This window comes from Lissotriton helveticus, chromosome 10, assembly GCF_964261635.1.
Source record: "Lissotriton helveticus chromosome 10, aLisHel1.1, whole genome shotgun sequence".
NCBI lineage: Eukaryota > Metazoa > Chordata > Amphibia > Caudata > Salamandridae > Lissotriton > Lissotriton helveticus.
Window position 1 is genome coordinate 47,615,008 of NC_136071.1, and position 13,694 is coordinate 47,628,701.

General features: G+C 48.2%; 1 protein-coding gene across 3 annotated transcripts in view; it reads right to left on the reverse strand.

Moving 5' to 3' along the window:
- LOC144785877 (uncharacterized) overlaps window positions 1–13,694 on the reverse strand; it is a 94,399-nt gene that overhangs the window by 6,959 nt on the left and 73,746 nt on the right. The window contains exons 6-7 of one of the 3 annotated variants that reach the window (XM_078664732.1): window positions 13,521–13,653; window positions 10,830–10,926 (exon numbers count right to left, since the gene is read on the reverse strand). In XM_078664732.1, the coding sequence (XP_078520858.1) occupies window positions 10,830–10,926; window positions 13,521–13,653 (230 nt within the window). Of the gene's footprint in view, window positions 1–10,813; window positions 10,927–13,520; window positions 13,654–13,694 lie in introns of all 3 variants that reach the window. The other 2 variants (XM_078664733.1, XM_078664731.1) reach the window with 2 other exon arrangements.

Sequence of the window (13,694 nt, forward strand, 5' to 3'; positions counted from 1 at the left end):
CCTGAAAATGCCAAAAGATCTTTAACCATGCCCAAAGAAAGGCATTGCCAGGCAAGAGACAAAACAAACAATAGAACATCAGATATCTTGGCCTGGAGGGGGGCTATCTGTTTGCTGCATCAAACCACAAATTTGTCCAAAATGCAGGCATATATAAATGTTGTTGAAGGAAGCCTGACTGACAAAATTATATCAACCAACTCCAGAGGCAGGTTGAAGGCGTTAAACTGTAGCCCCCCAGTTTCCATGCATGAAGGTGGAGATTGCGAAGGACCGGGTGCAGAACCCTGTCCTGTTGCTGCAACAGAAGGTCCTCCCGGAAGGCGGCCTGATGAAAGGTCATGTGCTCAAGCCCAGGAGTTCTGGATACCATACACTTCATGCCCAATCCGGAGTCACTCAGATGACCTGGACTTTGTCGGTCCTGGTCTTTGCGAGAACAGGGGGCAGGAAAGGTATCAGTGGAAAGGTGTAGGAAGCTGGCTCTCTATATAGTGTACTAAAATGAAGTACACAGTGCAGAAAGTCCAGTGGGTCCTCAGTTGGTTTACAGGGGCTAAAGAAGATAATACTAATGCTGGCTTTTGTGGCAGTGTGGACAAGCAGTAAGGCTTATCAGAGGGAAGTGCTAAGCATCTGTTCTACTCACAGAGGCTATAAATGAGACACACACATAAAGAGTACATCCGAGACAAATTTAGAAAAATAACACTTCTTTTTATATATATTTCAAACTCAAGAACTTAGTTTCAAGGTAAGTACAGTTTTCCTAAAAAAATATGCACAGGTAAGTAAAGCGTTTAAACCTGTGCACTTTTACACACAATGCACTCCTATGGGAGGAAAAGTCAACGATGTGTAAAAGTAGGTACAGTCGGTTTCAGGGGTTCACCTTCGGGAATCTGAGTAGTAGTGGGCCAAGGTTCAAAGTACTACCAGCAGTTCTTCGGGAACCACCCGAGTTTTACCAGGAGAAGGAGGCTGGTGAGGCTAGTTTCTTCACGACGGAGAAGGGGACCACCTGAAAAGAGGCTGTAAGGGGGACTTGCAAGCAAGTCTAGGGCTCCCAAATGGGGGCTCAGGTCGCAAGGGGTCTTGGAGCACAATGGCACAGTGGGATCTTAGGAACCCAAGCCAGGGGCTCAGGAGCAGAGGGGTTTGTTCAGCTGGCTGGGTGTGCAAAGATGCACCTCGCGGGAGGGACAAACAGCTGGCAGGGCCAAAATGAAAGCAGCTGGGTCCCTCTCAAAGTGGGTCTTCAGTGACGCTGATGTCCCACGACGGCCGATTGGTCCTGGTTCAGTGAGAAAACGGACAGGACTTCCACTGTTTCTGTTTGGTGCAGAGCGTCTGGTACAGCGGGGTTGGTGCTAAACTGCTCCAGTTGGTCCTGGTATCGTGGCGAAAAGATCAAGCCAGGCTTTGCGCCACCACTGAGTGTAGTTGCAATCCATGATCTCCTAGGCGCCGACAGCTGAGCTCATCCACTCTGGCATTTCATGATTATCCCAGGTGGTTCACCACCAGGAAAATACCTTGGTGGTGCAGCCAATTCCGGAGGCGCAAGGCCTCCAGGCACAGGGTCTGTGACCCTACTCTTACCTGTTTGCTGTAGTACCACATGGTGGGGTTGTTGTCTGTGAGCACCTGCACCAACCTCCCCTTGAAGGAGGTCAGGAAGGCTTTCAACGCCAAGTAGATAGCCCACAGCTCCAGAAAGCTGATGTGGAGCCTGCCCTTCGCCAGAGGCCTCAGATCTCTACCTGCCCCAACCCAGAAGCAATGCATCTGTCACCACTGTCAACTCTGGGTAGGGAAGGAGAGGACCTTGAACTGACCCTATTACCGTCCAGTAACCACCACTGTAGATCTTTTGCAGCCTCCTCCGAAATCTGACATGGCGGGAGAGGTCCCCTTGATGGTGGGCCCACTAGGACTGCAGACCTTGCTGCAGAGCCCATATATGCCACCTGGCGTGCTCGACCAGCAGAATGCAGGAGGCCATCTGTCCCTGTAGCCTCAGAGTCAACTGCACTGAAGTCCAGGACCAAGCCTGAAAGATGGGACCATACCCTGAAGGAACTGGACTCTCTTTCGCAGGGCAAAGGTGCAAAACTGAACCGTATCCAGAATGGCTCCAAAGAAGGAGTGTCTGAAAAGGGGTCAGGTGTGACTTTGGCACATTGATAGTTAACCCCAAGGATGACCATAGGTGAGCTGTTTTCTCGAGATAGGAGAAGACTGGCATCCCTGACCTCCAAAAGTGTGCCGCCACCACTGCCAACACTTTCATAAACACCAGAGAGGCGTTGGTGAGATCAAAAGGGAGGACAGCAAACTGAAAATAGTCCTCTCCCACTACAAACCGCAGGTGACACTGACGGGCTGGGAGGACAGGAATATGGAAATATGTGTCCTGCAGGTCAAAAACCACCATCCAGTCTCTAGGGTCGAGGGCAGACAAAACATGGGCCAGGGTGAGCATTTTGAATTTCCTCTTCCAGAGGAAGGTATTGAGAGGGCACAGGTCTAGAAAAGGCTGAAGACCTAGGTTCTTGGGCACCAGAAAGTAGGAGGAATAACAACCACATACTATTTCTGGCACCAGCACCCTCTCAAAAGCCCCTTTGGCAAAATAAAGAGCTTAGAATTCCTGCCAGAAAATGGAGCGATGGTGCGGTGGAGAAGAAAAAGGGATAAGGCGTATCCTTGCAAACATTCTGTAGGACCCGCCTCTTCGAGGTGATCACTTGACAGCTCAGTGAAAATCAGAGGATTCTGCCTCCCACCAGGTGGCTGTGTCGCTGCTAGGGAATGTAACAAGTGTTGTGGAGTCGGTGGAAATTCAAGTGGAGAAGCAGCTCCTAGGGCAGATTTGTGCGCAACGTCAGACCAGTATTATGTCCGTATCGGAGAGGGCAATTTGAACCGCCGCTTCAGGTAGTGAAGTCAGCATCGGCATAGACATCCCCAAGGCCGTTGTGTGTCATGGTGCTGGCTGCGGAGTCAGAAGCACGATAAGCATAGAGTGTCTAGCCGGCACCAAAGACCTTGTGAGGACTGAAAAAGCACCAGAGGGGGTCAGCAGGGATCCAAAGAGCCAGAGCACGGGTGTGCTGAACTCTTTGATCAGATGTGGCGTTGCCAAAGGCCCCCGAAACTCAGACTGTGCCGGAACCAGATGCAAGATCGGCTCTGAAGTAGGCCATCTCCGGAGCAAGATCGAAAGGAGAGGCACCACCTACGCACTTGCTCAGGCGAATGCGAGTGGTGCGAGGAGGTAGAATCCTAATTCGACTTCTTGTGCTTCTTACACTTACTTGAGGACTTGGAGCAAGATGACAACCGACCTGTGAAATAGCTCCGTCAACTCTGGGAATGGGACTGAGAGCAGGCCTTGAATGCGGAGCGGGACTTTGAACACCCGAAGGGAGTCTTCCTATGCTTGGCAAAGTAAAGTTTCACCTTGCGTTCCCTGATGTACTACAGGTTCATTAACGTACAGTCGTCACAGGCCTTGCAGTTATGGCTAGACCCCAGGCACACCTGATGGTGATTGATATTTGTTAGTGATAGTCCCTACAGCACTTGAAACTTGTAGTTTTGGGGGGAGACAGCCCTTGCACACTGTAAGAAATTTTGTGAAAATATTGAGGAAAGTGTCTCAGAGAGAATATCAGTATCTGGGGGCGCAGAAAGAAAGGAACTGATGACAGGATATGGAGCTCTATTACATGGCATCCCAACTGCAGCTTGATGTGCAGTGGTTGGACGAAAGCATTACCTGGGAGACCATTTACTACAAAGGGGTGAATGCAAATGTACCACTCCTGGAATTTCTCAAGATGGAGGGTGCATCCCAGGGCACTTTTCAAATACAATTGGTAGGTGGGTCGAGTCTGGGAGGAATGGTAAAAGTTGGCATGATGCACCGGTTATTTGCAGGCAATATACGGTTGTGGAGTCACACTGTACAGGAGATGTCAGCGACATAATGGAGGGAGGGAAGAAGATACCGGGGAACCTTCATCCTAGAAACAGATCTGTCACATTTGCTGATGCGCTGAAGGATTCTGGAAAGCCTACGGGAGTTATGCGGAGTGCACACAATATTTGGCAGAGGTTTCCCAAAGCCCCAGAGCCAACACACTGATGCTGGCTATACCAATGGCATTAGCACATGTACGAATGCTTGTGGCTAATATATATAGGGCGCCAAATAAGGAAAGTGGTGGTGGTGCTATGGAGGCATGGGAGAGAATGGTCAAAGACTGCGAGGAACCACTCAGTGAGACAAGGCGTGCACCTAGATTTTAAAAAAGTATCTAGCAATGCATGGTTTCAATGGGGTCCGTCTAAAAACCTCCATACAACAAACTTGTCACAGCTCATCTTAAGTAAGATTTATCCTGAATACTCTAACTGCCCATGATGGCAAGAACCCAGAGCAGACTACTTTTTCATGACATGGCAATGTTCACATGGAAAAACTTAATGGTCAGATGTGATGGAAAAGATAAAACAAAGCTTACTGGAGCTGCTCCTGTAAAAAAGGGTAACATGATGTGTAGGTTTGAGGTACTGGGGCGGTAGTGGCAAAACATTGACTAGCCATTCACTGACTAAGCCCGTGGTCGCCAAGGATGCAATGTTCGGTCAGGGACATGATAGATGAGGCCACGGCGGAGGAAGCCAGATGAAGGCAGGAAAGAGAGATGACAAACTTACTGAGGATTTGGCAGAATGAACAGCACTACTTCAGGAACTCTCCTTGCACACACCGCGCACAAGAGCACAGGCCCATGCACACACAAAAAGAAGGTTCTGCCTTAGGCTGAGGTGAAAAGAAGTAAACCGCCAGCTACAGTAACAAGCAATTGCAATGCAATAGGTCTTGCATTAGGAAAGTTTGAGCTATTGGTATTGTAAATGACATTTCTTATTTATGTTTTGTTTTTGAAAATAGCTAAATTAATAGCTTTGTCATTTACAATGCCAATAGTCCTAACTTTCGCAAATGTGACACCTATAGCATTTGCAAGGCTGACTTTCCTTTCTTGGAATCTTGCCGGAATAGTAAATAAACTGATCTCGCCGGAATGGTGTGACTTCATTGACCAACATGATATTATTTTATTGCAAGAAACATGGTCATTGAATCCAGTCCATCGCCTTGGGTTTCTTAACTTCTATATACCAGCTATAAAGAAGCCCAAAGGGCGCCCATCTGGTGGTTTGATAATCTGGGTACGCCAATCATTACAATGTAAAATCCAGCAAAGGACCGTTTTATCAAGGGACATATTGCCAATCAACATTATGTGGGCAAATGGCCGGGGGATGGCTATCTTTAATATCTATGCCAGGGGGAGTTGGGGGGGGGGGGAATACTTCGGAAGTAATATCTGTCCTTGACCAAGAGCTCGAGTTGTTGCCAACCCAGCTATCTATTATAGTTGGGGGTGACGTTAACATCACTTTTGAACCTTTAGGACATGAGGATCAGATCTTGGCCTCAGAGGAGGATAGCAAATGGGGAGTTCCCCAGCTTGATCTGCCTGTAGTCAAGAGATGGTCAGCTGTGGCCATACAAATCAAGAGTCTATGCCTAGCAAGGGGCCTTAGAGCTGCAAACGGTCGTACCCCATCAGATAGCCAGGGGAGTAACACATTTGATAATGGGAGGTCAACTAGCCGAATAGATTATTTCCTGGTGGATATTAGGGATTGGCACAGGCTGCTAGATATGATCGTAAAAACTAGAATTGAAAGCGATCACAACCCACTCTGCATGGACTTTCAAATTAACATAGGGACGAGAGAACCTAGCTCCGGGGTTGATAAGGTGACATTAGATATAGTTTCCTCAAACAACCAGCGACATGTTAAATGGGAAAGATTGGTAGAAGATCCTAGCAAGTTTGAGGATCTTAAGAGAGTAGTGACCGAGGAAGTATATAACCTGGAACTACATAGTAATAAACCAAACTTCTCGGAAATTATGACAGATGCTCACACAAATTTTTTTATTAGGCTCCAAGGATTCTTTTTGAAAACAATAAAACAAAGTAATATCATGAAAAAGATACCTAAGCTGGGGTGGTATGACCAATCCTGTAGGATAGCCTGCCAGAATCTTAGTACCGAACTTAGGTCTAGGGATATAACAAGAGTAAGAAAGGCCAGGGATCTATATAGAAAAGCCCAAAAAAAAGCCAAGAAACAGTGGGATGAGGATCATTGGCGCGATTTAAAAACTGCTTGTGCTGCTAAAGATCAAAAGCAATTTTGGGCAATTGCTAAGTGGGATAGAGGAGGGACAGCATAATCACCACAAAATAATGTTGCTAAAGACCGGTGGGTAGACTTTTTTAAGCCGCAGTATGCCTGCAATCTAGCATCAGATTGCTATACCCTACCCCCCATGGTCTTCTTTAAACACCAAGTATTCACTATAAAAGACGTTAATATCGCATTAGACTGTGTTACAGGGGGGAGAGCGCCAGACATTGATGGCATCCCAGCCAATGTGTTTTTAAGTGATCGGAAATCATGGTGCAAGTATTTCACATGGCTAGCCAATTCCTTGGCCCATGGTGCACCTATACCTAGTTCTTGGAAGGGTGCGGAAATTATTCCAGTTTTCAAAAAGGGGGACAAATCGCTACCCAGCAACTACAGACCCATCAGTCTTATAGATTCTGCACAAAAACTGATGGGTCGATTAGTGCAGAATAAGCTTCAATCCTGGATAGTTGAGAAAGATATTTTGTCTCCATATCAAGCCGGATTCCGCCCCCTAACAAGTTCAATTGATCAGGTTTTCTTTTTTATAGCCCTCTATTGGAGGAATGTGACCCTGACTAATGGTCCTTTGTATGCTGTATTTGTTGACCTAAAATCAGCCTTTGATTTAGTTCCACGGCCAAAACTCTGGAGTGTTCTTGCTGAAGCTGGCATAAGTTCAGAACTGCTGACGCTGCTTGTCCGCTTGCATGAAAATAACTATGCTAGAATTAGGTGGGGTGCACAGGGTGAAGTGACCGACTCTTTCCCAGTGGAACGTGGGGTTAGACAGGGGTGTGTCCTGGCCCCCACATTGTTCTCCATATATATTAATGGTATTGTGGATCATTTAAGAAGGTCCCCCACCGACGCACCAGTTCTAGCAGGGGCTCGCGTGCCAGTCCTCATGTTTGCGGACGACACGCTGATAGTATCACGAACTCCTAGTGGGCTTCAGAAGGCAGTTAATGCATTTGGAAAATTTTGTTGCATCCGTGGCCTAGAGCTGAATACTTCTAAAACCAAATTTATGTGCATGAATCAACGGAAGCCATTCAAAGGCTCAATTACTTTTGATGGCACCCCATTGGAGCAGGTAGAGGCCTTTACATATTTAGGAATAACCCTCCAAGGCAATATGAGATGGAAAAACCATATCGACATGGCGGTTTTAAAATTTCACCAACTAGCAGGCGTAGTAGCGTTAAAACACAGAGCCTCATTGACCAAACCAATTACCCCTGCACTTGAAATCTACAATATGAAGGTGATAAGTGCTTCATTGTATGGATCTGAACTTTGGGGATTTTCTAGTTTGAAGGAACTGTCATTGGCTGAGAATAGGTTTTTGCAACTCCTAGTTGGGGCACCACAAAGTACCCCCACTATTCCCTTGTTGCTCGATCTCGGTAGGAAAAGTATAGAAGACCTAGCACGCCTACGCCCTCTGTTATATTGGAGACAGATAATGGTAACCCCGGAACTAGCTCATTATGCTGCCGCACTAACGGATATTATCAATGCTGATCGTTTTCATACCATCGTGTGGCTTAAAGAAATCCGGGGTTTGTTAATTAAGTTGGATTTAGACCATCTGTGGGCCAATACTAATGCATCATGTTTCCCATCAAAGTCTACTTTGAAGAAAATGTATTGGGACATGGTTCGGTCATCTGCTCTTTGTACTGGTCACAACTCCAAATTAACCTGTCGTTTTCTTGATATCAAATCAGTACCATTTTGTGAACACTATTGGGATATTATTGAAAAGCCGTTCGACAGGAAATTGTACTTCCAATTTAGACTTGGTACTCTTCCTGTAAACGCTTTTACACAAAATTGGTCTGTGAATGGGGATGGAAAATGCCACTTTTGTAAAGATCTAATTGAGAATGTCTTCCACCTACTATTTGTTTGCCCTTTATATGCCTGCCCACGTCGTAAATGGATAAAACCAGTGTGTGTCAATTTAGGGACACGCAGACTCATAGAGGCGCTTAGAATATTGGAAACAGACTGTTCACCGCACTTTGCGATTGCGGTTGCTAAATTTTTAGGCTGGGCCTGGACTATTAGAACTCGCACTTTAGTGCCATCTGATGCAGTATAATGAATTATTGTTACCAGGATTTTTATGTTTGAATAGCTTTTAAGAATTTTTGTATGGACAATCCTATATTGTGTATGGAAAGCGACAGCATAAAGTGTTTAATGTGTTTTTTAAAAGATATAAGAATTTTAGATTTAGTATTTATTGTGTAGTGATAGGGTGTATCTTGCTTTTATGACTTGCTGTCGAATAAAGCTTTGAAATTTGATTTGCAATGCAATATATGTTGTATTTACGTGACTTACATGTATTGATATTACAGTGAGGGTGAAGGGTTGTGAGGGTGTGTGAGGGTGTGTGAGGGTGTGTGAGGGTGAGAGGGTGTGTGAGGGTGAGAGGGTGTGTGAGGGTGAGTGAGGGTGTGTGAGGGTGTGTGAGGGTGAGTGAGGGTGTGTGAGGGTGTGTAAGGGTGTGTGAGGGTGAGGATGAGGGGGTGAGGGGGTATGAGAGTGAGGGGGTGTGAGGGTAACGAGGTGTGTGAGGGTGTGAGGGTGAGTGAGAGGGTGTGAGGGTGTGTGAGGGTGTGTGAGGGTGAGGAGGTGTGAGGGTGAGGGTCCAAAGTAAATGGTGGCAGGGCAGACATCATAAGGCAGAGAGAAGAGACTGCGCGGTGACGGTGTTGGTCAGTTTCAGAATCAGGAAGGGCAGAGTCAGCACAGTCTGCGAGGGATCAATGTGTCTAGAGGCAAAGCATAGCAGATGTAGTATTGCAGCTAGCAAGTCGAGTGTTTTCAAGCTGAGTGTCCCTAGAGAGATGGCAACACAGCAACAGCATTTGAGGAGCAAGGCTACTCTCAGACTAAACTAACGGACCTCAGAAACTTGAGAGCTTTACACTAGACAAATCCCATATGTGTACAATTTAACAGTCAAGATTGTTTGCACGTTGATACATGTAATCCTAACACGATAAACATGCCTGCAATGTAAAAGAAATACAAAAATCGTGAAGTGCTTAAATGTAGTTAGCAAGATGACCTGTTTATGTCAGAAACTGGTTTGTTCGCGCACACTTTATTTTAAAAAACGTCAATAAAAATCTATTGAACAAAAATCTCAATAGGATATAAGCCACAAAATAACGGATAGTTATGCAAAACCAAACCAGAGACAAAGAATGCAGAACTTAGTTCCGATGTTTGACAGTAACAATTCCCAAGAGAAGCCATTGGATAGTTTGCCATCCCTTTAACATGCGATGTTGCCGGGGGCCACTTGATCCTACGCTACTGCAGAGAGGGTGCTTCGTAAATATAATTTGCTCTTACCTGCCTCCTCTCCGACGCTTCCATATTTTGAACACCGTATCTAGGATAGAAATAGCCATTTCCAAACAAAAAGTCGGCACGGTGCCCGTGAGAGGGGCGGGGAGGGAGGGGTTAGCTGAATATCCCTTCGAATTCCGGAAGCGTCATGCCTGTTGTGGGGCGGGACTTCCGGGGGAAGCCCGTGCCCACGGAGTGGCTGGCCGATTGGAAAGTGGTGACGCAGGCTCCCATCCCTGAGGGAGAGCCCCGCGGTGGCGGCAGAAAGGGACGGCGGTCGATGCAAGTGCGATGAGTGGGGCTTGGTTGTACCGTGGGGGCTGGTGCGTGGAGTACACGTGCAGTGGCTCAGGGCGGCTGGGGTGTGTGTTCGCGGCTGGGGCTTGTGTGCGCGCATTCAGATTGCAAGCGCGTCTTCACAAGCGTGCAATCGAGTATGTATGCAGTGGCTGGGGGCGGCTGGTGCGTGTGTGCACGCACGTTCAAAATGCAAGCGCGTCTTACAAGCCCATCCACAGACCACAATCTGCTCGTGCACCGGTCTGTACCACTTGGGAAGCAAGTCAGTAACAAAGGATCTCTCGCGCTGCATCGCCAGGCGAGACCTAAAAAAGGAAGGTGCCACTCTAGGCAGAGAAGAAAGAAGGCACATGTCGGGCACAAACAAAATGAAATCATACTCCACGCAGAGCAGAGGGAGGGCATAACCCAGGCACAACCATAGGGAAAACATACTAAGGCACAGAAAAAGGAAGGGTTCACCCTAGGCAGGGGAGAAAGGAATGCATTACCATAGGTAAACAGATGGCACACGCCATGCACAAACCAAAGGAAGGTGTACCGCAGGCATCGCAGAGAGAGCGCATACCTAGGCACAGACAAAATGAAATAATACACTCAAGCACAGACAAAAGGCTTAGCACAGGCACAGAAAAGGCATGATAAAAGGAAAGCATAGCCCCAGACAGTACAGAGAGAGAGCACACCCTTGCACAGACAAAATAAAGAGCTACACCACGCACAAACAAAAAAAACATAGCCCTAGGCATTGATAAAAGTAATGCTTAGTCAGAAGTGCAAGTGAAAGGAAGGCCTAGCCCCAAGCACCATGATGTGATGTCTGCATTCCTCTAGAACAGCACTCTAAACCCACCCTCTGATGACATCACCTTGGTCAGGGTCAAGGAATCCATGTCGTATCAGGAAGTCGAGCACCACCAAGGCACAGTTGGGTTTGAAGTCGGTGGTTGCTATGGTCTCTTTCACCTAGGGCCAAACCCCAAAACAAAGAGTTAGGCTGCAAAGGGGAAAAAGTTGAACAGAGAAGGAGAGGTAAACTTGCATCATTTGTGTTATTGGTCACCGTCACTGCGCTCAACATCCTCAACTCCAGCAAATGAAGCAGGAACCACAAGCTGAGCCCTGTACCAAGGGACGCCTGGTGATGCCCTTCTGTATGCCAGTTACAAGTGCAAAGCTCTCCATCCACATCTCATTGCTAACAATCTCACTCTGTCGATGCCCACAGCATCTTCCTTTGGGATTACAGACTTTGGCCTTATTTAGACTCAAACAGAATAAGGTATCACATGCTGAGCTCTGTGCCATGGAACGCCTCGCTAGGACAGTGCTCTTCTGCATACCAATCATGAAATTCCAGGTACACCTTCTGGTGCACAACTGACCATCTGTGCTTCACCACCACAACAGAGCCCTGGCCATGCAGAGTTTCTCCCTGTGGTGTTCCAGTGACTCAGCTTCTTCACTCTGAACCAAATGAAGGAGGCTTCACACTTGAGCTCTATGCAAAGCAACACCTACACTGGACGGTGCCCTTGCGCTCAACTCTTCGTTTGCACCACACTAGCACAACACAGTTTTATCTATGTCCAGAGAATCAATTACATGATGCATTCATCACACACCTCGCCTGCACTTCTGTCAACCAGTCTTTCCTGGTGCAGCTCCTTATGCACCGCTGCCCATCCGCATCTCAACAGAAGATCTACCTGTGGTGTTACATCCAATGACCTTCTTTAGACTCAACCAGAGAAAGCAGGTATCACATGCCCCTGCCCACCGCACATCTTCCACATCGCACCCGAACAAGGACGGACCATCAACGCCTCCTTCAGATCCAGCACCTTCCCAGACGACTGGAAGCAGGCAGAGGTTAAACCCCTCCTTAAGAAACCCACGGCCGACCCAACGGACCTGAAAAACTACCGGCCATCTCTCTCCTCCCTTTTGCGGCCAAAGTCACCAAGTGAAACATAAACGCTCAGCTGACCAACTTCATCGAAGAGAACTCCATCCTAGACGCCTCCCAGTCTGGATTTTGCAGCAACCACAGCAGGAGACCGCCGCCACTGATGACATCTGCATGCTACTCGACCAGGGACACACTGCGGCCCTCATCCTTCTAGACCTCTCCGCAGCCTTCGACACAGTCTCACATTGCACGCTCGCAGCCAGACTTCTCGACGCGGGGATACAAGGAGCCACCCTCGACTGGATCCAATCCTTTCTCTCCGGCTGAACCCAGAGGATCAGACTCCCTCCCTTCCTCTCCGAACCCACAGATATCAACTGCAGAGTACCCCAAGGATCATCGCTCAGCCCCACGCTCTTCAACATCTACATGTCCCACTTGCCACCATCGTCAGACACACCGGCTCCGCATAGTATCCTACGCCGGAGACACTCAGCTCATTCTCTCACTCACGAAGAATCCCGAAAACACCAGACTCTGCTTCCAGGAAGGAATGAAGGACATCGCAGCCTGGATGAAAGACAGCTGCTTGAAGCGAACTCAGAGAAAACCGAGGTCCTCATCCTCGAACCCTGCACCTCTGCCTGGGACAACACCTGGTGGCCCTCTGCCCTCGGGAGTCCACCCACCCCTACAGACCATGCACGAAACCTCCGCATCATCCTCGACTCCTCCCTCTCCATGAACCACCAGATCAACGCTGTCGCTTCCACCTGTTTCAACTGCCTGCGCATCCTCCGCAAGACCTTAAAGTGGATTCCCTCCGATTGCAGAAGAAACATCACCCACCCACTCATAACCAGAAGACTGGACTACGGCAACACCCTCTACGCCGGAATCAACAGAACTCTTTTAACACAAACTCCAAACCATCCAGGACACCGCAGCCAGACTCGTCCTCGGACACTGCATCACGAACACATGACCCAACACCTACGAGACCTCCACTGGCTCCCCGTCGAGAAAAGTGTTACCTTCAAACTCCTCACCCACGCCTGAAAATCCCTCCACATCATCGGACCCAGATACCTCAACGAGAGAGTCTCCTTCCACGTACCCAAGAGGAACCTCCACTCCGATGACCTCGCCCTGGCAGAGGTCCGCCGCATCTACAGAAACAGAGCAGACGGGAGAGCCTTCTCCTAAATCGCAGCCAAGACCTGGAACGAGCTCCCTGTGAATATCAGACGCTCCCCAACCCTGCATACGATCATGAAGGACCTCAAGACCTGGCTCTTCGACTGATCCGGAGCTGCACCCCCCCCCCCCCCCACCTGAGCACCTTGAAACCCTCACTGGTGAGTAGCACGCTTTACAAACACTCTGATTGATTGATTGATTGATTGATTGATTGATTGATTGATTGATGCTGGGCTCTGTACCAAGGGAGGCCTGGCCTGTGCCTAATGTGAAAAAACTATGGTGCCGGCTTTGCGTGCAGCTTCTGCACAGCTGCACATACACACCTCACTTCCCCACACAGCCCTGTCCTTGACCTGCTATCTCCCTTCTCACCTTCTCCAGGGGTCACAGGTAGAACCTCACCACCCCACAGCACTCTGTCCTTGCCCTCGCGTCTCCTTCTCACCTTCTCCAGGGGCCACAAGTAGAACTCCTGCACTTCTCCATCTCCCACTCTAGGCACAAAGTCCTGGGGCAACTCCAGGTCAAACACGAACACGCACTCGGGGTAAACGCCCCTTACACTCTCATAGGTGTAGCTGCAAAAATGAAATCAGACACAATTTGTGTAATTGTTTAC